The following is a 25,167-nucleotide window of genomic DNA, read 5'->3' as shown; positions in this document are numbered from 1 at the left end:
TTCGTTGATAATACATTTCTTATTGTTTTATATTATTTCTTATTATATTCTTTTGTTTTATTCATTTTCTATTTATTTGTAAATCATTATTTCTTCTTTATGTTTATATATTTGAAATTTATTCTATTATGCCATTTTCAATATTCTTATTCATATCATTATTATTTCTAGTTGTTATTTCTTTTCTATTTCTTATTTCTTATTGGTGTTTTGTTCCAATACATTTCTCTTTCTCCTCATCTTATTCTTCATTAGATTCATTTAGAATGTGTGGATGTGTGTATCTCCGTTTTCTTCTTTTTATCTTGTCATTTTTGTTTTATATTTACCAGTTCTTTCATTATAAGTTGTTTGAAAATTGAATAATTACCATAATGAGAATAATGCAGAAGTGATGATGACGACATTTTTATTTTAGTTAAGTAAAGATGATTTTGGTAGTTCATTTGTCATTTAAACATCTCATCATCACCACAATCTCATCAATTCAATCAGTCAAATGTCTTGCAATCAACAAAAAGAGTGTTGTAAAAAAGAATGTCAAGAGAAAGAATGTTGTAAAGAATGTTGTTGTCCAAGAATAAAAGCATTTAAGAAATTTATAAACACATTTGAAAAAGCACAAATTGGAAAAGAAGCACCAGAATTTAAAGCACCAGCATATTGTCCATGTGGTTCAATCAAAGAGATTGATATTAATGAATATAAAGGAAAATATGTTGTATTGTTGTTTTATCCATTGGATTGGACATTTGTTTGTCCAACAGAAATGATTGGATATAGTGAACTTGCAGGACAATTGAAAGAAATCAATTGTGAAGTTATTGGAGTGAGTGTAGATTCAGTTTATTGTCATCAAGCATGGTGTGAAGCAGATAAAAGTAAAGGAGGAGTAGGAAAGTTGACATTCCCATTAGTATCAGATATTAAGAGATGCATTTCTATCAAATATGGAATGTTAAATGTCGAAGCAGGAATTGCAAGAAGAGGATATGTCATCATTGATGATAAAGGAAAAGTAAGATACATTCAAATGAATGATGATGGAATTGGAAGATCAACGGAAGAAACAATCAGAATAGTTAAAGCAATTCAATTCAGTGATGAACATGGAGCAGTTTGTCCACTCAATTGGAAACCAGGCAAAGACACCATTGAACCAACACCAGATGGAATTAAGAAATATTTAACAGCACATTAAAACAAACAAGATAATTTAATACAAATTATTTTATGGTTTATAAGAAGAAAATGATAATAAATAAAAGAATAAATATAATGATTTTAATAAAGAAAAGAAGAATAAGAAATACTACATTACAGATAAATTGAAATAAAATGATACATTTGTATAAAAAATAAAGACTAACAGAAATAAAGAATATTTTAAATAATATAAGAATTAATTAGTGAAATGATATTATATAATTAATAAAATTATCATCATTTATTTTGTATTTAATTTGAATTGAGATTTAATTATTATTCATATTTATTCTTTTATTCTTGCTTTTTCATTTGTATTTATATCATTTTATATTATATCCATTTATTTTTAATTGATATTTTTATTTCTTATTTCTTTTCTTTATTATTCTCTTTATTTAGTATTAAAATATTTATGTTTATTCTTATTCTCTATTTCTTATTTTATTTCTATTCTTTTCATTCTTTATTTTCATATACTTTATTATATAATTCTTTTGTTTATTTCATTTCTTCTTTCTTTATCATCTTTTATTTTGAATTATTTGGATTATTTCATCATTCTTATTTCTTATTATCTTTTGTTTTTATGTTTTTATTTTATGTTATATTCATTTTTTTTCATTATATATTGTATCATTACTTATTGCTTATAAATTAACTTTATTTGATCATTTATTTATCAACTGTTTATAAATTAATATACATTTTATCATTATATTTATAACTTTGTTTTATAGTCTGTGTTACTTTATATTTATATTATCATGGTTGACTTGAAACACAAAACCAAATAAATTATTATCAACAAATTATGTGTTTGAGTTTTAATACAAAAATGTTGATAATAATTAATATATTCATCAAATAATAAATTCTAATATTGACTAAATAATCATTTGTTCATGTTATTACTCTTATTCATATTCTTGTTTTATTCATTTGAATCATTTTATGATAAAATTAGAATAAGAAACAAGTTAAAATGAATAATCAATAAATGATGAATATATTCTTAAAATAATAATGATTTGAATTATGAATTGAAATTATTATTCATTTCATTCATTATTGTTGTTATTGTTTATGATTTATTTATTAAATTGAATGTTTATTTAATTTTGTTGAATAAATTACAAAAATGAAGTGAATTTCAATTTACTATTTCATTTCATTCTATTTATTGTTGAAGTTCAAAATACAATAATATGATGATATGATGAAATGAAGAATGAAATAGTCGAGTCATTAAGAAATAAAATGAAAATAAAAGATAATAATAGAAAAAGAAGAGAGTATATTTAAAGAGAAGAACTGAAATACATTTCATTCAATGTTTATATTTCTATTGTTTATTGTAATTACTAATGCAACAGAAATTATTAACAATACAAAAGTAATACACACACACAAATATATTCAAAACAACACAAAAGACTGTTTAATCTACATAATATACATTTAAAAGGTGAAACTGGTGTAGATGAGAAACTTACAACGGATAAAGGAGCAGAAGAACCAACTGCTGGAACAACTGGTGATCAAAAAGTGTCAAACCCCAAAGAAGAGTTGCAAGAATCAAATATAGAAAGTGGAACACCAAGTAAAAAAAATGAACAAGCAATTAATGGCAAAGAAAGTACTGCAACTAGTGTTGGACAAGAAAGTAAACAAACAATAGCTGAAGGAGGAAGTTCAATAACTAAGGAAGATAAAGGGACAGGAAGTGGTATAACAGGACAACCAGAGACAGGTGATAAAAAAACAGAAAGTACTGAAACAAAAACAGACGCACAAAGAGTCACTGAAGCAGAAGGCACAGACAGTAAAGTTTCAGGAGTTGGTAAAACAAATGATAATGAAGGTCCAGAAAAAGCGAAACAAGAAACCGAAGAAAAAGATGGTAAAGCAGCAGATAGTCATGACAATGGAAATACAAATCCAGTAACAAATACAGAAAATACAGGAAATGTAGATAAAGGAGACACTAAAAAAGATGAAACAGTAGATCATAACAAAACAGGAAAAGGAGAAGTATCTACAAAAGATAGTGGAACAGGAAGTTCTGAACAAAGCCAACAAGGTGAAAAACCTGGATCAGCTGATAATAATGAACAAGAAAATAAGGGAACAGATGGTTCTAATACATCAGGGAAAGAAGGGCAAAATGGAAGTGCTGGAGAAAATGGAAAAGATGATAAAGGAAGCACCGAACAAAGTCCAAATAATGGACAAAAAGAACAACCAAATAAAGATGGACCAACTGGAGAAGATAAAAAGGATGATGGTAAAGGAGATAGTGAAGAAAATGGAAAAGACAGTAAAGGAACTGATGAACAAAAAGATGGAATGAATAATCAAAATGGACAAAAAGATAAAGGAAATAAAGAAACAGACAATAAAACAACAAGTAGTTCCGATAGTTCAGAAAGTAAATCAGACGATGATTTAAACAATCACAAGAATATTGATAGTGCGTTATGTACATTTATTATGCTTGGTATTGCTGTTACATTTTTATTCTTCTAATTGAAAATATTTATTTTTATTTATAACTTTAAATAAAATGTTTCAATAACTATCACATCTTTATTATTATCACCACTTATAAGTTACGTTTTCATTTTTTTTTGTTGGAATCATAAGACTAAAATGATGATATACATTTCAATATTTAAATAAAGTGTTATATTCTTTAATATAATACAATTTATTATAAACCCTATAACCTGATGTGTATTTGAAAGAGAAAGTTTTCTGGTTATAATTAATTAATTAACATTCTGAGTCTTAACAAAAAACTAATTGACAAGATGACTTAAATAAAAAATATATGTAATTCAATTATTTTTATTAGTCAAACTAAAACTTCTATTTGAAAAAGATTTGTAATAACATAAAACAGGAAATAATATTTTCGAGTAAACGTCCTATTAAAACAATTCATCATCCACAATATCTTCTTCAATTTCATCTTCTTCAATCCCATCTTCTTCAATCCCATCTTCTTCACTGTTGTACTGAGAGTTATTATTTTCTTCAACCCCTTCAATATTAACTGTTTTAAAACATTCATTAGGTATTTTATCATTTTTTAATAATACACACCCACTGAAACATTTATCACCAAACTTTTTAATAGTAGAAGGGATTTCAATTGAAGTTAGACTAGTGCAATTGTCAAAACAATAAGGTGGTATTGAAGTTATTGAAGACGGAAGTACAATAGATTGAAGACTGAGACAATCTTTAAAACAAAAAGATCCTATTTCGGTGATATTACTTGGAATAGTAAGTTTAGTAAATTCAACACACCCACCAAAACAACATTCATCTATTCTAACTATATTTTTATTCATCACAGCAAAAAATCCATTTTCGATTCTTTCTCTTCGACTTAATGAAACTCTTTTACAATTAATTCCTTTTGAATGAAAGTATTTGTATTGTGAATAAGATGTTTCCATGTAAATTGATTTAATACAAACACCATTAATTGAAATAGTGTCAAGTGAAGTACAGCCATCAAACAAATGATCTCCAAGTTCAATATGTTCATTTTTCATTATAACTTTTCTCAGATTTTTACAATCATAAAAAGCCCCTAATTCAATCAACTTTATTTCTGCTGGAATGTCTATAGATGTAAGAGAGAAACATTCACTGAAGCAATATCTTCTTATTGTTGTCACACTATGTGGAATTGAAATATCTTTAAGAGAAATACAATGACTAAAACAACCAGAAGAAAGTTCTTTAACACCATCCAATAATGAAATGTATTGAAGCGATTCACAATATTCAAAGATACCAACACTAAGTTTATATATTAATGGGATTGAAGTTAAACCAACACAATGACTAAAACAATAGTTTCCACAATCAACAAAAGGATTTTCAATTTTTATTGAAGATAAAGATGAACAACACTCGAAACATGACTCTCCAATAAATGTTACTGTTGAAGGAATTTGAATAGTTTTCAACATAGAACATTGTCTAAAAGCAGTATCTCCAATTGATATTAATTCATTAGAAAAAGATATATGAGTAATAGTAGTGAAATAAAAAAAGGCTTCATTATCAATTGATTGTACATTAGTTAAACAAAAGTTTTGTATTGAATAATTTTCTTCATAATAATTAGATGGATGATAGTTTTTAATAACCCTTTTATTATATTGAAAATTATATCCAAAATCTTTTAATATGTTTATAATTTCACTGTGAAAGTTTATTTGAAGATTTTTTGGGTTTTTTGACTTAATAACACTAAGTGAAGTACATCCTTTGAACATACAGTCATCAAATTCTATTTCATTTTCAGGTAAATATATCTCCTTCAAATTTATAAAATCAACAAAAGCATATTTACCTATTGAAGTAACAGAAGAAGGGATTGTAATTGAAGTTAAAGTTTCATTTATTGTATTTGATCCATTAATTTCTATTAGATTATTTGGGAGTATTGTAAATTTAGAAATTTGTTCATTAAAATCATCTTGTTGAAATACAATAGGTTCAGTAATAGTGAAATGAAGTGGATCAATTCCATCTAAACCATTTAAATTAAATTTTGTGAAATGAATATTTGATTTTTTTAGTTGAGTATATATTAAATAATTAAATGATTCTTTCATAATAGGTTCTTTATTATTCCAATTTAATTCAGTTAATGAAGAACAATCAATAATAAAATCATTTTTAAGTATTTTAACAGAAGAAGGAATTTGTAATGACTCCAATTTATCTAATGCATTAAAACACCATTTTTCTATTCTAGTAACAGAAGTAGGAATTTCAATAATCTTAAGCCCTTTTAAATAACCAATTTGTTCTTGATGTAAAACTTCAATACATTCTGGTAATACAATCTTAGTAAGATTTGGTGATGGTATATAACTATCATCAATTTTAATAATTCCTTTTGGAAAAATCATTTCTTCACAATAACATGAACTCAATAAATTACCATCAAGTCTATATGCAGAATTTAAAATACAAATAGATGTTGACATAGACTCTCCAAACTCTTGAATATTTCTAATTTGTTTATTTGTATTTAATAATTCAATTGGTTCAACATATTCTTGATCAAGTAGAATATTAATACATTCTATTCCATTTCTTTTAAATATTTTCTTTTCATCTTTACTTACTGGAAAAGTATATTTCCCATCTTTTAATGGAAGTTCAAGTACTTTTAATTTAATGTCTGAGAAAAAGACTCTATCTCCAATGATACATTGTTTTGATAAAACTCGTAGTTCAGTTAAATTCTTACAATTTGCAAAACATAACTCACCTATAAATTCTAAATTATCTGGAAGAATAATTTTATTAAATGCACATCCAAAAAATGCACTATTTCCTATAAATTTTAAATTAGATGAAAAATTAATATTTTTAAGTTCAATACATTGTTCAAATGCACAATCAAAAATACATTCTACTACATCATCCATTATAACACTAGTAAGATGAAAACATCCACTACATATTCCATTAGGAATTTGTTTCACTCCAGTAAATGATATTTTTCTTAATAAAGACATACAAAAAATATTTTCATCAATAAATTGAAATTGTGAAGTAATCTCAAACATTCTTATACCACTTTCAGAAAAACATCCATTTCTAAGAGAGCTAACTGAATTAGGAATATCAATTTCTTTTAATTTAACACATCCTTTAAAAACATTATTTTCAATTGAAGTAAGAAATGAAGGTAATTCAACTTTTGTTAAAGACCTACAATTTGAAAAAGCAAATGATTTTATTTGTGTAACAGAATTTGGAATCTTTATACTCCTAATTCCACATTCAGAAAAACAAGATGTTCTAATCTCTTTTATTGTGTTTGGTATTGTTATTACCTTAATCCTTTCTCCTTCAAAACAACTATCTCCAAGAATACTAACTTCTTTAGGAATTATTTTTTTATTACAACCATTAAGAGAGTCTAAAACTATATTCTTGAAAATACAAGTTACATCTTTATATTGTTTTGTTATTGAAGCTATGTTTGAATAAGAAACAGGATATTGAATAATTAATCTAACAACCCTTTGCATAATATAATCATTTTCATAATAAACAATTTGAGTATCTAAAAAATGAAATAAATTCTTTACAAATGATGTAATTCTAATTGGATTTATTCTAAATCTATCTAAAATAAACATGTATTTTTTAGTAGTTTGAATAATATTTATAAAATCATATTTACTTGTTAGGTATTGAGTAACAATTTGAAGAGAATAAATATCAAGAGTTATCATGAAGCAAATGAAGTTTATAAGTTTTTTTTGAAAAGATTAAAACAAATGAAACAATTAGTATCATTTAGTTTTTTATTCAAAAAATTTAGAAATGATAAATTATTATAAGAGATTTTAATCATCTGAATTTATAATATCAAAAAATGTAATTCCTATTTCTTCTTTATATATATTCTATTATTATTTTCGTTTCATTATATAAGAATTAAAATTTAAATAGTTTAACATGTATTAAAATTAATTAAATTAAAATATAGAAGGTAGCATGTCTGAAACACCAAATACAAACATTAATATAATTCATGTTTTGAATCTCCCAGTTATTTTCTGGTTATGACAGTGTATTTGAATTAGAAATGTATTAGGTAAAGCTGCAAAGGGTGTAGCAAGATATTATGGTAGAATATTACATGGTGTAATATAAGAATCCAATGAAGTGTGGGTAAGACTAAAAGAAGATTAGTCAAAGTAATATAGTAGTAATGAAATACTCTCTTCTCTCTTTCATAAAATAAAGAAAAAAGGAAAAAGAAAATGTTTAAAATTAAGGCAGAAAACAAACAAAGGATTAAAAAGAAGGAATATGTAGAAGGAGGTTGAGAAACTTTAATAAGAAGAAATAAAGCAAAGAAGTGATTTTCTCATTTTGCAAGAAAAACATAAATGATAGGTTAAACAAAAAGATTACTCTTTTTTAAACAGCGAAGAGATTAGTCTCCGCTAAACTAGGAAGAATATATGACAATTCTATTAATACTTAATTAATTAATTTTTATGTATTATCTAATTAAAATCTAATTGACTTAATGATTTAGTTTTCTTGTTTTCTTTTATTTCTTACTCATTATAATAATGTTACTTTATTCAATATTTTTTAAATTTCTTACTTCTCTATTAGATATTTGTTTTTATACAACTAATGAATATCTTATGAAAGTAATTTAATTTTTTTTTCTATAACAATAACTTACAGTATCAATAACATTTCATATTATCTTAAATATTTTTGAAATAAAATAACTTCTCTTCTTATATGTTTATTCATTAATTAGCATATCTTTATTATATTATAACTTTATCATCATTAGTGCTACAAAAAAAATGAAGAATGAAATCCATTGATTCAACATAATTTAAATAAAAAAAACTAATCTTCACCGATATTCTTATTTATAGACAAAATCATTTTTTACTCGTTGAACCTTCCTTAATACCTTAACTAATATTTAATCAATAGATGAAAATAATATATTAATGGTTTTAGTATTATAATTAATAGTTAGTATTTTACTGATAGTTTTTATTAAAATTAGTTCTATGTTTCTATTAATAGAAAATATTCTTTACAAATGGTTAAATATAATACAAAAAAGAATGAAATATAAATTAAAAATGCTAAAATTATAAACAGATAAATAAAAAAAAAACAAAATAGAATATAATAGAATAAAATAAATGAATTAAATATAGAAAATAAATATCTTTTTGCAGATTCATTAAAAAGACGTTAAAAATAAGTGGAAGAAGAGAAATAAATTACAAAAAAATATTAATGTTGTTGTACATACATTTGATTTTCAATTGTAGTTATTTGTTGTTTATAACAATTAAGTAAACGAATAACCACTTGACCAAAAGATTTACAATGCAATCTTTCTTGAATATCTTTTAGACGATTATAGTCTTTTTGAGAAATACGAATTTTAGGAAACTTTTTTTCAGCTTCAACACTATATTTAAGAGAATGTCGTTTTGGTTTCTTTTCTTCACTTGAAGCAATTGACCTATTAATTTTAAATGAATTAATATCAACATCAGTAAATGGATTAGTCATTTTATATGTCAGATATGTTTTTAAGTTTATTGAGATGATTCTTTAAATATAGTCTTTTATTAATCATTAAAGTGGCTTTCATTCAGTTTCATGGGGAAAAGTAGTGAATTTCCCCTTTTCTTTCACTTTTTTTAGTCTCGAGTGAACCTTTATTCAACTCTTTTTTTAATCAAACCACTTAAAAATTCAAATTTCTCGCTTCATTTTTTCTTTGTCATTTTATCTTCTAAAAACACCACATCATCATTTTTTATTCTTTTTTTTTATTCACTTGGTATTATTGTGTATTTCCCCATTTTTCAAAGTGATTTATGGGGAAATCTCGTTCCTAAATTTCTGTATTTAAGGTAGAGTTGGTTAGTTATAAATACCTTTCTTTTAACTTTGTTCTTTATTTATCAAACTAACTTAAACTGACTCAAAATAAAAAAATGACAAATTATTTGATTAATTTTTTTTTAATTTAGATACATTTTAATCAATTTCTTGCGATCATTTTCAGACATCTCAATGTTCTTCTTTTTCTTCTCCATTTCTGCTTTTTTCTTTTTGTGGATTCTGATAACAACTAAAGTTATAATTACAACAACAACTATTACAATCATAGAAATTACTAATGAGACAGAAATCATTATGTAAAACAATACATTCTTTTCACATTTATATACCTCATAATTTGGTGTCCCAAAAATTGAGCAATTAACAACTGTTGAAAGAACACATAACTGATGATTACTACATAATTTCATTTCACTGTTAGTACATACATATTTTTGTGGACAATTATAACAATGCCCTTGTTCATAATATGTCCCTTCTGGACAATAAAAACATTGTGAACTGCCTTCATTAAAAGTGATTTTCATATCAGGACATACTGTACAATTGTCTTGTTGTCCCTCTATATCTGAGTATGTCCCTATCGGACAATACTCACATTTCTTTGTCTCTCTATTAAAAAATGACCCAACTTCACACTTTTTACATTTATGAGAAGAAATTACTCTTGCACCTGGCTCACACTCAACACAATGTTCACCATCAAAATATTGTAGTGGGTTATTGCATTTTTGACATGAACTACTTTTTTCTTCCAGTGTAAATAATCCATCATCACATGGTTTACATTTATCTCCACGAGAAGATGTCATATTAGGGCATATTGTACATCTGTCGTCAATAATTCCATACCCATCATCACATGGATATACTCTCTGGGATTTTATTCCAAGAAGAATAACAAAAAAGATAATTAATCTTTTCATCAATCAAATATGATTTTTTCTTTTAAATCAGTAGTTTTTCATTAAATATAAATATTATTATAATAATTAAATATAGTTTTATATTTATATGAAATAATCTATTTTTTTTAATATAAACAATAAGAAATGGGAGTTTGTTATCATTCTATAACAATATCCTTGTGTTTAATGATAATTATATTATCATTAAACTGGTACCTTCCACCATTAAAAGCAACAAAACCAAATCCAGTTGATTTACCTAGAGAGAGATTACTTGTTTCTCATCGTGGGGGTGTTTACTATTATCCAGAGAATACTATTGAGGCAATGAAAGATTCATATGAACAATTTAATGTTGATATGATTGAAACTGATATTCAGATGACAGCCGATAATAATTTTATTATTCTTCATGATGATTTTTTGGATCGTACCACAAATGGAAGGGGTAATGCCAGTTATTATACACTTAATAAAATTCAACAACTTGATGCGGGTTATAGATATTCTCCAGATGGAAAAACGTTCCCATTTAGAGGAAAAGGACTTAAAGTCCCTTCTCTTCAAAATGTTTATGACTCATTTGTTAATTCAGGCTTAAAGTTTAGTATTGAAATAAAAAACGAAGATCCAAAAGTTGTTGATATTCTTGTACAACGTTTAAGAACAATGCCAAAAGCAAAAGAGTTCATTTGTTTCTCTTCAGGATGGCACAACGTTATTAAACGTTTTAGGTTACTTACAAATAATACATTTTGTACAGTTGCTAGTGAACATGAAGTTATTCAATTAATGGTATCAGTTAATCTAGGTATACCTCGTCTGTACTATCATTTCTTCCCACTTAAAGCTCATATTATTCAAGCACCATTTACTTCTGTTGGAGGTGTCAATTTTAATGACAAAAAGTTTCAGGTTATTGCAAAAGAACTTGGAGTAAAATTAGTATTATTCACCATTAACAATGGTTATGATATTGCAAATTGTCTTTCTAATGGATGTCAAGGAGTTATGACTGATAGACCAGATATTGCAGTTAGAGTTATGGAATTAATGGGTTTAAGAAAATCATTTAAAGAGTCATATCAGAAGTTTGACAAAGAAGTTGAAACAACAAGTTGGGACTGTACAGCATTTTCATGTTTAGTTATTGATACCTTAATTGGAGTCTTACCAGCACAAGTGACTTTCTTCATAATTATCTTTTTCTTTGTGTTTTTAATCCTCTCCTTTCTTAATATTATTAAATGGATCTGCTGTCGTACCACCAAGAGAAAAGTTGATTAGTTAATTATTATTGCTTGTTAAAAAATTAGTTTTGAATTTTAACAGAAAAAACAAAGAGATGAATAACAAAGTAAATATCCTTCTCTTCCATTATCCACTAATAAAGATAATGTTTGATGATATGTAAAGTAGAAATATTTACTATTTATTTTAATATTACATGAATAAAAATAAGCCTTAATCAATTTCAAACAGTAATAAATAAATAAACTTTATAATTGTTCTAAGCTATGTTTATATTATCAAAAAATTAAGAAGTTTTTATTAAAATATATTTTATGAAGAAAGGATTTAACTCTAATTATTTGGAAGCCTACAGTATAATTATTGTCTTATTTTCTTCAGTCAATAAATTCGGTCAAAGATTTTTCATTTAAGTATAACTGATGCAATGAAAACTTTTAATGTTAATGAATGGTTGTAGAAATATATCAATTTTAGATATAATTAAGCATCTTGTTCTTCTTTTTTATCATTTAAATGATTCTTTTTCAATGAAAAAAAAACTTAAATTTATTGTTTGAAGAATTGAACTTAATACTTTATTTATAGTCTTGACTCAAAAGACAATCTTATGAAAGCATTATTAGTTTATTTTTTTGTTTAGACTATTTCCACCTTAGTGTATAAAAGAATGATAAATAGAGAAATAAATGTCTTTAATAAATGAAGAGTTGTTCTGCTTAGTTTATACTGTTAATTTTAGTGTATTTATTATTTATCAATTCTTCTCTTATTTTTTTTAGAAACATAATATACAATAATATTAAATACTCTAACTTCTTCAAAACATTCATTAATGTCAAATATTCTCTATTTTTAATACATAAGTAGTCTTATTAAATTATATTAGTTTATATACAAACTCATTCAATGAGATTTTGAAGTAATATTTATTTTAATAATGTAAATATAAAATTGATATGAACTTCAGTAATGAAACTAAATAAATTATTATCTTATGAAATAAAATCAAAAATATTTCCTATTGAAATATCATAAATTCTTGATAACTTTAAATATAAACAAAATTAGGTAGAGTTGTATGTTTGAGAATGAATATCAAAGTATTATATTTATGAACTATATTATTACTTGAAATAGTATTATGTTTAGTTTTCACAAATATAAGAAAACCAATGAATTTAATCATTATGATAGTTACCATGATATAAATCTATATGAAGAAAAAAGAGATGATATTGATGGAGTTGATGTGATTAATACTAATGAATATTCGATTCATTTTTTTAGATGGTCAAGAATAAAAGAACACTAATTTTCTTGATCAATTAGAATATTTTATAAATTTAAATAGAAAATAATATATGAAAATTTATGATATTATGTCATAAATAAAATACAGCAAATATTATTTTGTTTTAATTAGTAAAACATCAAAACTAAACATTATAAATGCCGTTTAATAACCAATAGTATTAAAATAAAGAATAGATTTATTACTTCTTTAATTCTCTTTTTAATATTCCCTCTGCTAAACAAATAACCTCTGCATAGTCTTTTTGTTTTTCATTTAAAGTTTCTATTTCTTTTCCCATTCTTTCAATGTCTCTCTTCAACTCTCTATTTTCTAAATCTGTTATGATCTTTTTTTGTTTTAGTTTCATAACTTCTTCAATAATGTCATTCATATTACATTCTTTTTCAATTCCAAGAGCTCCTTTAATTCCATTAATTAAGCTTAGTCTTTCTTCTTTCATTTGTTCAATAATCACTTTATGTATTTCTAATAATGCCTTCTGTTGTTGTCTTTCTTGTGATTGTTCTTCTTTCATTTCATTGATTCTTTCTTTCATTTCTTCAATCTCTCCACTATTCTTTTCAAATGAATTGACCATCTCTTCTTTACTTTCTTCAAAACAATCAAGAACTTCTTTTGAAATATCTTTTCGTTGAATAATTTCAATTGTTTTCAATGATTCATCTGTTTTGTTGAGTATACTATCCATTTTTTGGTCTAACATTTGAATTATTTTATCATTCTTTTTCTCTAATTTTATCATTCTCAATTTCAATTGAGATGCTTCATCTAGTTTTTCTTTAAGCATTCCATTTTTTACATCAAGTTGTTTTTTCAATGCATTTTTCTCACCTGTAGCTACTTTGATAGATCCTTCCATACTACTTATTGCAACTTCTTTTTCTTGAATAATCTGTTTTAAAATATGATTTTCTTTTATTTGTTCTTCTTTAAGGGAATCTGCTTTTAATCTCTTTTGTTTTTCATTTTCAATCTGTGCCTTAAGTGCTTCATTTTCTTTATTGATAGTATTAATTCTTTCTTCATAAACTCGTTTTGAACCAACAAGATCTCCAATACTCATGCTAGTGAATTCATCACGATGCATATCAGTCCCCTTCATTATTTACAAGAACTAAGATATTCTATTTCTTTCTAAATATAGAATAGACTACAAAAATCTTTTTGCCTTTCTAAAAAATAGAAAGAAATAAAATAATTTAATAAAACAACAAAATATTTCCATAAAAAAAATAAAAATATTTTAAATAAATGTATTATTATTCACTCAAATCTCTTGATTGTTTATCACTTGTATCTGATTTACTACTTGAGGAAGAAATAGTTGACGAAGAGTCAGTTTCAGTTGAACTATTTTCTGCTTTTGGATCTTCTTCCTTTGGTTCTTCTTCCTTTGGTTCTTCTTCCTTTGGTTCTTCTTCCTTTGGTTCTTCTTCCTTTGGTTCTTCTTCCTTTGGTTCTTCTTCCTTTGGTTCTTCTGCTTTTGGTTCTTCTTCCTTTGGTTCTTCTGCTTTTGGTTCTTCTGCTTTTGGTTCTTCTGCTTTTGGTTCTTCTGCTTTTGGTTCTTCTGCTTTTGGTTCTTCTGCTTTTGGTTCTTCTGCTTTTGGTTCTTCTGCTTTTGGTTCTTCTGCTTTTGGTTCTTCTGCTTTTGGTTCTTCTGCTTTTGGTTCTTCTGCTTTTGGTTCTTCTGCTTTTGGTTCTTCTTCCTTTGGTTCTTCTTCCTTTGGTTCTTCTTCCTTTGGTTCTTCTGCTTTTGGCTCTTCTGCTTTTGGTTCTTCGTTATCAGAAGGTTGTTGTTTTTGATCTTCTTTTATACTGTCAGGAGATGGGTTTTCTTCTTTTTTATCACTCTCATTAGTTTCATTTGGTTGTTCATCTTGTTTAGGTTCTTCTTTTTTATCTTCTTCGATAACCTCTTTTTTTTCACTTTCCGTTGTTGGGGTTAAAGATGAAGAACTATCACTTTCTTTTTCTTCCGATTTTTTGTCTTCATCACTTTCTTTTTCTTCCGATTTTTTATCCTCAACACTTTCTTTTTCTTCCTTATTTTGTTCGTTCACTTCCTCTTTTTTATTTTCTTCTGATTTTTTATTTTCTTCCTGTTTATCTTCCTCTTTCTTTAATTCCTCCTTTTTGTCTTCTTGCTTTGCATCTTCATAATCGTTCTTATCAGCTTTTTTACAACAAAACATGGACAAATGATTATCAAGTTTAGTAAAGTTCCTGTCTTCTTTTTATACCTCTTATCCTCGTTACAAATTCTTCAATCAAAGTCTGTTCTTTAAGCTTCTTTTTAATAAGTTTTTTATATCATTTCTGTTTGTTTTTTGATTATTTTATACCACGTGTTCCATCTTCTTTTAATTTGTTTCAACTATTTTCGTGCTTTTTTCCATTCCCAGAATTTCTTATTTTTCTAAAAGGTTAAATTATTTTGAGATATATAACATATAAGTATAATTATAGTAATTTTTTGTGGCATTATTTTGGAATAACATTTTAGCTTAACAAGTACTGTTGAAGTATTAGAGAAATGAATATTTTAACAGTTGAAAGAAAGAACACTATACTCTAAATACTACGAGAATGAAAATCAATAAGAAAAGTGGTTATTGGGGTTAAATGAATGAGACATAAAGAAAATAAGATAGAAAAGGAAAAATCTGATGAAATTTAAAGAGAAAATAAAGAATAAAGAATTAAAAAGAAGAACCAACGAAAGAATATTTAGAAATAAGAGAACTGAATAAAACAAAAAAGATATGAACATTCAAACAAATATTAAAATTTCTATCAACGACTACGTTAACTTATTGCTACTTAAAGATAAAACGCTCTTTCAAGAAAGTATGATTCAACAATTAACACAAGAAAATAAAAATTTAAAAACGGGTTTAGATGAGTTAACAAAAAAATATGAAGAAACATGTTTAAAGTATGCAAGCAAAATAGACGAAGATCAAAATTCATATCAAACAAAATTAACTGAATTAAAAAAAGAGTTAGAAGAGAAACAAACTCTTATTGAAAAAGAAAGAACAGAAAAATTACAAATGAAATACGAAAGTTCAATGATGAAATTAAAAGTTAGTCAATATGAAAAAGAAATAGAACAACTTAAACAAGAAATAATACTTCAACCTGAACGAAAAGTTCCAAATGAAATATCTACACAAATACCAACGGAAAATTTAGCAAATGGAACTGAATCTGAGTCTCAAACGGAACTAAATATCATTACAGAAAGTAAAATTAAAAGATCTACTAGACAAAGAAAGAAAACTGTAACAAAGTCAGAAAAGAATTTAGTTTTGCAAGCCACTCAACCTCAAGATGACAAACAAAAAGAAGATGGAATTTCAAGTGATTTAATCAATACTTCAATAGTTCAATCACCAAATAAAGAGAAAGTTAATCTCATTAAAAATTCAGATATTAATTGTAAAGCAAACCAATTAATATTTTCAAATACTAGCCTCAGTAAAGCTCCAAAAGAAATTGTTTTTGAAGTTAAATATGATTTAGTTTTACAAATAGTTCAACAATTTTATAAAGAAGGAAGGTCAATTGAAATTTGTAAACGAAGAAAATGTATTCGTGCATCTATTGTATTTAGTGAATATCAAAAGATTTGTAAATTACAATTAGTTAATGAACGTTCTGATGAAAAAAAAATTTGGAATTTAAATCGTTCATTATTGAGGCAATTCAATTCTTGTATTGTTCATATGGAAAGTGAACGACTCAAGAAAGGTTATGAAAAAAATTTTGATTTCTTAAGAACAAATGCTTCAATGCTTCTTTATTTAGGTGACTATTAATAATTTCTTTGATGAGTATTATTTGCTATTTAATGTTCTTTTATTTAGTAAATTATTTTTAATTATTTTTATTATTTTTTAATTAACAAATTGGATTGATTTAAAATAGAATCAAATTTCTTTTTTATTTATTTTGAAAGTAATTTAAATTGTAATTAATTATTTAAAAAATGTATTTTTTTTTTATCTTAAATAATTTAATAGTGAAAATGTTCTTTTAATTAATTTGATTGTTTAAAAGATTAAAATTGAAATAAAAACAAACTATTTTACTATTCTTTTGTTTTTATTCAATAACTTCTTTTTTTATTTAATTTCAAATAATTATTAGAAATAATAATATTAATTTAAATAATAATATTTATTTCATTGTAAATATTAAATAAAATAAAAAATTAGTAACCTAAATAATTTATTAATAAAATACTATAATTTATTATTTATTTATTCTATCATAAACTAATAATTTATTTATATTCTTAATACTATTTTTTTATATTTTTTTTTATATTTTTTTTATTAAGAAGAACTAAGAAATTGGTTTCTATTCTTTAAAATCATTTACAAGTTACTTTTTTCTTTGAATTAAGAAGAATCAGAGAAATAGTAAAAAAAATCCTTTAAATAAAAAAGGGAAGGATAATCTCATTAAACATATAAAATTAAATTTCATGAACTTATTACCACCCAAAGAAGAGACTCTTTTATGTCCAATATCAGCATTTACACAACATAACAATGTAATGGTTATTGAGCCAAATACTTTTTCAGGAAATCATCCTTTTGTTTTAGAATCTTCAAAAGATAGAGAAGAAGATAACAAGCAAAAACCAAATACAAATTCAATGAATATTAAAAAAATACAAAAATCAAAAAGTTTTTTTAATCTTCTTTTAAAGAATAGACATTCAATAAATAAAATGGTTAAACAATTAGAACAACTCAAATTAAATACTAGTAAATTACAACAACAATATTTATCTAGTCTTATTAGATTAAAAACATTAAAAAACTCATTACAAGCTTGTCCTATGTATCATGTGGCTATGGAAGAATATAAATTTCAAAAAGAAAGAAAAACACCAATTGATTTTATTATTCTTCCACCTTTAAAATTAAAAAATCAACAAAGTCAAATTGAAGTAATTAAAAATCAATTATCAGCTCCTCTCTTTCATTCTTTAACTGAAGATAAATACGACGAAGTTCCTTCTTCTTTTATTTCTATTCCTAGATAAGAAATAATAATTTTAATAGTTTTTAATAATTTTTTAATAATTTCATTTTATTCAACCACAATTCTATTTTATTATTTAATCATTAAACTATTTGAAAAGATTTTCTTATTTTAATGTGCAATGATGATTCAGTCCTGCTTCTGCAAATTTATCTTAAATGTAAATTTAAAATAAATTGTATGAAGACATCATAAACCAGTTTAAATCTGAGCGATAATTTTTTCTTAGTATAGTAAATAGATATTTTTGGTTTTATTAAACAAAAATTACCTTAATGTATAGATAATCAATATGTTTAATTAAAATATTTGGATGTTACTTTTAAATATTTAATTTCACAAATAAAAACAATTTATTTATATAAAATGAAACAATCCAAAGTATTGATACAATAAAGTAAATAAAATTAATGAATGAATATTTTAAATAAAAATGATTTAAAATATAAATGAAAGTATAATATTATTTTATTTTTATTAAATGAAAAAATCAATTAATTAATTCAATTAAAATGAATAAAAAAAAAATTTGAATAAAATAATAATAATAAATAGAAAATTAATTTAAACAAAAAATCTCTTAATAACTGATAATAAATTGTTTTATCAAAATTCTCTTAAAAATAAAATATTAGAGTTAAGTATTATTTACCATAATCATATGCATCTAATTTTTCATTAATAAATGATTCAAACATTTGAGTTTTACTAAATTCTTTTAAAAAAGGAAGATATTTTGGTTCAGCTTCTTCAATAAAATCTTTTTTTCTAAATAAACTAATTTGTGGTTTTCCTGGTTCTTTTAAAGTTTCAATATAATCATCGAAATTATCTACCATTAATCTAAATTCAATTTGAATTTTTTGTAATGCCCATTGAATATATTGACTATGTTCTTTTAAACAAAAATGAGTTGGATGGTTTTTACAATTTTTTAATGGTTTTCTAATACTTTCAATAGAAGAAGCAATTTCATTAGCATTTGGAAGAAGAATAAAATCATCAGTGAATTTTTGCATAAATTTATCATCAATATCATATAAAATAGAATTTTCAGGAATTTCATTTGGTAAAGAACTACATCCAATTAATAAAGGAGTTGGAGAATCAATTAAATCAAAAAGGTCATTTATTAATACACTAATTATAGGTGAATCATAACTAAAAGGTTTAATTGCTTGAGTAAGAAAAGATATTGCACCACTTAAAATACATCTATTCTTACTTTTAATTAATAATTTTCTTTGTAAAACTAATGCAGATAATAAAATTATTAAATCTTCAACTGGAATAACTCTAATAAATAAACAACATCCTAAAGGACATTCAGTATTTTCAAGTAAATTTTTACACCATGATAATTTCACTGTTTGTTGATAATTTTCAGGTAAATTAAAAAATTGTTTAAAATAACTTTCAAATGTTTTTTTGGTTATAGTATTTGTGTTAAACCAATTTATATCTCTTTCATTCATTATTAATGCTTCTATAAATTCTATTAAAAGAAGATAACATGAACTTGTACTAACTATCATATAAATAATTTCATCTTCATAATATACTAATGGTTTTTGTTTATCAATTTCAATTCGTTTTATTGAAAAACATAATCCATTTCTTTCAACCCCATTTTTTGGACTTGCCATTTTTAAACTAAAAAAGTTACTTACATTAACACATCCTTCTTTAATACTCTTTTCTATTTGAAATAAATCTTCAGTTGAAGTTGCTTCTTTTTTTTGTGTTTTACATCCTTCAGGAAAACAATATAATGAAATAATTTTATATTCAAAGTTTTCAATATCAATGTCTGGATATCTATAAAGAATTTCTGCTTCACTATCTTCTGAACTATTTGATCCAATAATTAAAAATTGTTCTACTAATCTCCTTGTTTCATCTTTTTGGTTATATTCTAATTTTGAAAACGCTTCTCTTCTTCCCCTTGCTCGTTCAAATTCTTCTTTACTGAAAGATGTGTTTGTATTGTTCATTATTTGTGTTATTCAAATAACAGTTTTGTTTTTTGTTTTTTTTTAATTATCAAAAAAATATGAAACATTACACACAATGATGATATGGCAAACTTCACCATCTTATTTTCATTAAATCATGTTATCATTTTGTTTACTTTTGACACTTGCATTTGCCCGTTCAAGTATGTGGGGTTCTATGGATTATAAAGGACTTAATGTTCGTGATTGGGAAAATGGATTACTTGAAGCAAAAAGACGAGAAATGCCAATTATGGTAATTTATTTACAGTCAAACGTTATTGATGATGCTATTAGAAAAGTATTAGATTTTAATCATGATGAAGGTTATATGAAAAGAACTTCAAAATTTGTTGTAGTTGTTGCTGATGATTCTGACCCTATTTTTACTGAAACATTCGGCGAGTCAGAAGAAGTAAAAAGTAAAGGATTTCCAAAAGTAGTGTTTTATCATTATAATGGAATGAAATTTAATTTTAAGAATGAAAGTCCAAATTATCAATACGATGATTCTTTTGATTTAACTGATGCAATGGAAGATGTTTTAGATATTTTTGAAGAAGGAATTATTCCACAGAAAAAGGAACTTTAAACACTGAAACAGACTTTAAGATATCTTTTCTAATTTATATTAAAAATAAGGTTATTAAAAACAATATATTCATTTTTGTTATTTTAAACAAAATAAATCAAAAAACAAGAGATTGAATCAACATTAAAGAGAAATCAGTTATGCTTGAGCAATAATTGGCTGGTCCCTTTGTTGAATTTTATAGTGTTCCATAAACTTATTAATTTCAGAAGTTTTTGCAGCAATATTATCATTTACCTCTTTCATTAATTTTTGAATCTATTTGTTCATTAATTATTTGATTTTTTATATATAAATTAATTCTAATTTAAAATAGTAAATATTAATAAATAATAACAAACTTGTTCAATCGATTTGTTAATTGCTGGAATAATTTCTGATGCTGTTCTTTCTACCATTACCCCATTGATTAATCTGAAACATTTTCTTGATGGTTCAACTTTACTTAAAGTATCCAATACAAGTTTATGTTCTTTTAGTGTTGAGTCCATATCAGCAAGTTGTCTAGCCAACACATTTTGGTCTTGTTTTAATTGTTGGAATTGTTGAAGTGCGGCTTGTTCCGGGTTCATTTTCTTTTTAAGTTTTTCTTTTTAGTTTTTTATTCTATGCTTTTATTTTATTTCTTAATTTTTTAATACTTAGTTTAGTTTCATAGAATAACAAAAATATTACTTGAACATAAATTATTGTTTTAATAATATGGACTGTTCATTGGATCATAGTTCATGAATTGACTGTAACGAGCAAATCTTGGATGATATCCATAACTTGGGTAATTATATCCTAATGGATATCCATTGGGGAAATATCCATATCCCATTCCTGGGAAAATGTGATGACGTCCATATTGCATTCCTCTTCCAAGAGGAATATCCATTCCTCCATACATACCAAGTCTTCCCATTCCTGGGTATAAAACACCACTAGTTAATCTATTTCTTGGTAATCTAATGTTATCTAATTTTTTAATAGTTTGGATTTTTTTGACATTTTGTTTATTTTTGGGGGCTTCTTCATCTTCTAATTCATATTCATATTCATCGTCATCATCATCGTCATCATCATCATCATCGTCATCATCATCATCATCATCGTCATCATCATCATCGTCATCATCGTCATCGTCATCATCATCATCATCATCATCATCATCGTCATCATCATCGTCATCATCATCGTCATCATCATCGTCATCATCATCGTCATCATCGTCATCATCGTCATCATCATCGTCATCATCGTCATCATCGTCATCATCGTCATCATCGTCATCATCATCATCGTCATCGTCATCATCATCATCGTCATCATCGTCATCATCATCATCGTCATCATCGTCATCATCATCATCATCATCGTCATCATCATCATCGTCATCATCATCATCGTCATCATCTAATTCATATTCATCATCATCTTCGTATTCCACGTTATTTTCTTCTTCGTTACCATTTTCTTCTAATTCGATTTCATCATAATTATTTAATGCAAGGTCTTCTTCAGCATTAGTGAATGTTAAAATAAAAGCAATTAATACAAAGAACAATAACTTCATAAAAATATAGCTTTTTTAAGATCTTTTTCTATTTTTTTTTTGGTTATTGATTTTTAGAACATGAAAAAGAAAATTTTTTTAATTTTTTTTTATAGAAGAAAAACTAAATTTATGAATTTTGTTTTTCCTGAGCAAATAATAAAGAAAAAAGTTGATTCAGAAGTTTGTATTTATTTCCATCAATTTTTTAATGGTACTCAACAATAGGGAAATACAAAGGTATTGGTTAAATGGAAAGGGTTATTACCCTCAGAAAATAGTTGGGTTTCGATCTTAGATATTCCTTTTAGAGATATTCATCAAGAAATAGAAAATACTCAACTATTTCGTATTTCAAAAGGACTTGTTATTATCAAAATCATAGCAGAGACAGAGTATAATAATCAAAAATATATACTAGTTGAATGGAATGATAGAATAACAACATATGTAACGATTTCTTTTTTGATAGAACATTTTCCTTTTCTTCTGTTTGAGGCATGTTGTCATACCAAAAAATGAAAATTAAATATCATATATTTAATATACGCCTTTATCTATAAAAGAATAATTTTGATACTTCTTTTTTATTAATTCATTGAATAATTCCATAAATTTTTTAAATAAAAAACACAGATACTCAATAAGATCAATGTTTTAAAGAAAAATAGTTGGTAAAAATATGATATGCTAATATGTCATTTGGTTCAAAACGAGATAGACAAATTAAAATTTTATTTAAGATATTTTTTTTTAAAAATAACTACAATACTATTATCAGTAATACTATTATCAGTGGTTTATGAAATTTATTTTTGGTTTAATCAATCAGTCTTCTTGATAAGTATCTTCTCAAAACATAAAACAATTAAATAAACTTGGTATTATAATAATTAGTAAATGAGACTTATTCTGTAAAAGAACAAGTATATACTTGGATAAAATGTTTATAAGAGAAATAAAAGGAGTGTTATTATAGAAGAAGAAATGACTGAATAACTTCTATTTCATAAAATAATAAGAGAATAATAAATTGTTTCATTGACAATTCTATGATTTAGAATAAGTATGAAAATAGTTAGAGCTGATTATTTATTTAATTCATTAAAAAGAATACAAAAGATAATAAGAAAGAAGTTGTTATTATCATTCTGATAATCCAAAAATAGTAATTTGTAAAGAGTTAATGAATTGATATTATTCTAAGTAATAACTTAACATGACTTATCTTTTAGAAAAGGGACTTGTTTTTTGATTGGGAAAATTTAAGGTTAAATAATGAGTTTGTATTGTTTAAGTCTTTTTATTCAATGACTCTAATGTTTATGTACTTTATTATGTTAATAATATTATTAGAATCAGGCACAACCTTCTTATCTTTTAAATGATAATACCAACAAAGTTGACTAAATTTAGTTTTATTGTAACTTCTAACAAAAACAATAATTCTTCATGAAATAACATTTTTAAAAAATTTAATATGTTACTAAGATTAGATGAAATGACAGTTATTCGTTATGAATTAACCAAATAATAAATTGGTCTATATTTATTATCCTTTTTATTCTTTAATTAATATATTTTATACTTAAAAACAGTTTTTAGAAGTAGTTTAGTTAATGAATTTGATTATTAATTGAATAAACTAATTTTAGCATATTTTTTTGATATAGAAGTAATTGAAACAATTTTATTAACTTCTTTTAGTTATATCTGTATTTTATTAAAGAAATCAATACTTGAATAATAACATTGGATAGACACGTTACATCCTACCAGCAAAAATAACCCTAATAACTTTGGGGATTGTTTGTTTTTTAAACAACCTCGGTTTTTAAACTTCTTTTAAATATTTTTAATATCTATTATTTAATTCTTTTTCAAGTGCTTGATTATTTATAAGAGTCTTATATTTTCTTTTTATTTTTAAGTATAATTGAAACAATATAATCCTATTTAAAAAATAAACAAATGAATTAAAATAAACTGCATACATTAGCAACATATTGTTAATTTTTATAGTTATCATATTCAAAGTTCTTTAATATGAGAAACTAAAGTTGGGTTATGACATTTTTTGATCATAAATTCATTTACATTTGGACTTATTGTAATTCTTCTTGCCTCTTCTTCACTTATAACTTTGTCATTAACAACATGGACAAAACTATTATGAGGAGGTGTATGAATAGACAAAATTGGGTACGAAAATTAGCAAAGAAAAAATGCATCTAAATAATTTACAAAAAAGAAAAAGATGCAAAATATTTTGCATCCATAGAATATTCCATTTATTATATTTTGCTCCTAAATAAAAATAAAAAAATAAAAAAAAATATGAAAAATACAGAATATATAAATATTTATGTTTATATTTTATGATCATTTGTATTCATTTTGTATGAAATATTAATGAAATAGATGATTTGATTATTCATATTTATTTTTATTATTTTTATTCTTTTATTTATATGTTATTTATCTATCGTATTTTTATATTTATTTCTCTGTTTATATTATTTATATCATTGTGTTATTCTTATTATCTATATATTATTATATTCTTCTTATTTTATTATTTTTATGTTTATATTATTTAGATTTTCTTATTTTTATGTTTATATTCTTTTATATTTAGATATATTTGTTTATTTGTTTATTCATCTTTTATATTATTATCATTTATATCTATTTTCATTTTATATTTATTCTCTTTTGTTTTATATTAATATTAAATTTATCTTTTATACTTTGATTTTATTATTATATCATTTATCATCATTTCTTGTTTTATTTATCATTTATTCTTATTATTCTTTTGTTTTATATTCTATGTTATATATTCATAT

General features: G+C 24.2%; 13 protein-coding genes across 13 annotated transcripts, besides 1 other annotated feature; 7 read left to right on the top strand and 6 right to left on the bottom strand.

The window, feature by feature from the left end:
* Positions 1-494: 494 nt before the first annotated feature.
* On the top strand, positions 495-1,235 carry EHI_114010 (peroxiredoxin, putative). The gene has a single exon (XM_644379.2). It carries the CDS (start codon positions 500-502, stop codon positions 1,199-1,201), a length of 702 nt encoding a protein of 233 aa, XP_649471.1. The 5' UTR covers positions 495-499; the 3' UTR covers positions 1,202-1,235.
* Positions 1,236-2,539: 1,304 nt separating this feature from the next.
* EHI_114000 (uncharacterized protein) lies at positions 2,540-3,735 on the top strand (the record flags this gene model as incomplete). The annotated part of the gene is made up of 2 exons (XM_644380.2): positions 2,540-2,556; positions 2,643-3,735. 2 exons carry the CDS (start codon positions 2,540-2,542, stop codon positions 3,733-3,735), a joined length of 1,110 nt encoding a protein of 369 aa, XP_649472.2.
* A 404-nt stretch (positions 3,736-4,139) lies between these two features.
* Positions 4,140-7,487, bottom strand: EHI_113990 (uncharacterized protein; the record flags this gene model as incomplete). Its single annotated transcript, XM_644381.2, has 1 exon — positions 4,140-7,487. One exon carries the CDS (start codon positions 7,485-7,487, stop codon positions 4,140-4,142), a length of 3,348 nt encoding a protein of 1,115 aa, XP_649473.2.
* Positions 7,488-7,744: 257 nt separating this feature from the next.
* Positions 7,745-8,263: a repeat region.
* A 1,516-nt stretch (positions 8,264-9,779) lies between these two features.
* EHI_113980 (uncharacterized protein) lies at positions 9,780-10,586 on the bottom strand (the record flags this gene model as incomplete). The annotated part of the gene is made up of 1 exon (XM_644383.1): positions 9,780-10,586. The coding sequence occupies one exon, from the start codon at positions 10,584-10,586 to the stop codon at positions 9,780-9,782; it is 807 nt and encodes a 268-aa protein (XP_649475.1).
* Positions 10,587-10,712: 126 nt separating this feature from the next.
* Positions 10,713-11,855, top strand: EHI_113970 (glycerophosphoryl diester phosphodiesterase, putative; the record flags this gene model as incomplete). Its single annotated transcript, XM_644384.1, has 1 exon — positions 10,713-11,855. The coding sequence occupies one exon, from the start codon at positions 10,713-10,715 to the stop codon at positions 11,853-11,855; it is 1,143 nt and encodes a 380-aa protein (XP_649476.1).
* A 1,460-nt stretch (positions 11,856-13,315) lies between these two features.
* On the bottom strand, positions 13,316-14,200 carry EHI_113960 (uncharacterized protein; the record flags this gene model as incomplete). Its single annotated transcript, XM_644385.2, has 1 exon — positions 13,316-14,200. The coding sequence occupies one exon, from the start codon at positions 14,198-14,200 to the stop codon at positions 13,316-13,318; it is 885 nt and encodes a 294-aa protein (XP_649477.2).
* A 196-nt stretch (positions 14,201-14,396) lies between these two features.
* On the bottom strand, positions 14,397-15,329 carry EHI_113950 (uncharacterized protein; the record flags this gene model as incomplete). The annotated part of the gene is made up of 1 exon (XM_644386.1): positions 14,397-15,329. One exon carries the CDS (start codon positions 15,327-15,329, stop codon positions 14,397-14,399), a length of 933 nt encoding a protein of 310 aa, XP_649478.1.
* Positions 15,330-15,986: 657 nt separating this feature from the next.
* EHI_113940 (uncharacterized protein) lies at positions 15,987-16,958 on the top strand (the record flags this gene model as incomplete). Its single annotated transcript, XM_644387.2, has 1 exon — positions 15,987-16,958. One exon carries the CDS (start codon positions 15,987-15,989, stop codon positions 16,956-16,958), a length of 972 nt encoding a protein of 323 aa, XP_649479.2.
* Positions 16,959-17,629: 671 nt separating this feature from the next.
* EHI_113930 (uncharacterized protein) lies at positions 17,630-18,196 on the top strand (the record flags this gene model as incomplete). The annotated part of the gene is made up of 1 exon (XM_644388.1): positions 17,630-18,196. The coding sequence occupies one exon, from the start codon at positions 17,630-17,632 to the stop codon at positions 18,194-18,196; it is 567 nt and encodes a 188-aa protein (XP_649480.1).
* Positions 18,197-18,839: 643 nt separating this feature from the next.
* EHI_113920 (uncharacterized protein) lies at positions 18,840-20,189 on the bottom strand (the record flags this gene model as incomplete). The annotated part of the gene is made up of 1 exon (XM_644389.1): positions 18,840-20,189. One exon carries the CDS (start codon positions 20,187-20,189, stop codon positions 18,840-18,842), a length of 1,350 nt encoding a protein of 449 aa, XP_649481.1.
* Positions 20,190-20,307: 118 nt separating this feature from the next.
* Positions 20,308-20,781, top strand: EHI_113910 (uncharacterized protein; the record flags this gene model as incomplete). The annotated part of the gene is made up of 1 exon (XM_644390.1): positions 20,308-20,781. One exon carries the CDS (start codon positions 20,308-20,310, stop codon positions 20,779-20,781), a length of 474 nt encoding a protein of 157 aa, XP_649482.1.
* Positions 20,782-20,919: 138 nt separating this feature from the next.
* Positions 20,920-21,353, bottom strand: EHI_113900 (prefoldin subunit 2, putative; the record flags this gene model as incomplete). The annotated part of the gene is made up of 2 exons (XM_644391.1): positions 20,920-21,039; positions 21,123-21,353. 2 exons carry the CDS (start codon positions 21,351-21,353, stop codon positions 20,920-20,922), a joined length of 351 nt encoding a protein of 116 aa, XP_649483.1.
* A 97-nt stretch (positions 21,354-21,450) lies between these two features.
* EHI_113890 (serine-rich protein C30B4.01c precursor, putative) lies at positions 21,451-22,335 on the top strand. Its single transcript, XM_001914001.1, has one exon. The coding sequence runs from the start codon at positions 21,735-21,737 to the stop codon at positions 22,260-22,262; it is 528 nt and encodes a 175-aa protein (XP_001914036.1). The 5' UTR covers positions 21,451-21,734; the 3' UTR covers positions 22,263-22,335.
* The last annotated feature ends 2,832 nt before the right edge of the window (positions 22,336-25,167 follow it).

Source organism: Entamoeba histolytica, genomic scaffold (assembly GCF_000208925.1).
Source record: "Entamoeba histolytica HM-1:IMSS scf_1104750518007 genomic scaffold, whole genome shotgun sequence".
In the NCBI taxonomy this organism is placed as follows: Eukaryota; Evosea; order Mastigamoebida; family Endamoebidae; genus Entamoeba; species Entamoeba histolytica.
Note: the sequence above shows the minus strand (reverse complement) of the source record. Positions and strands in the feature narration are given on the sequence as shown.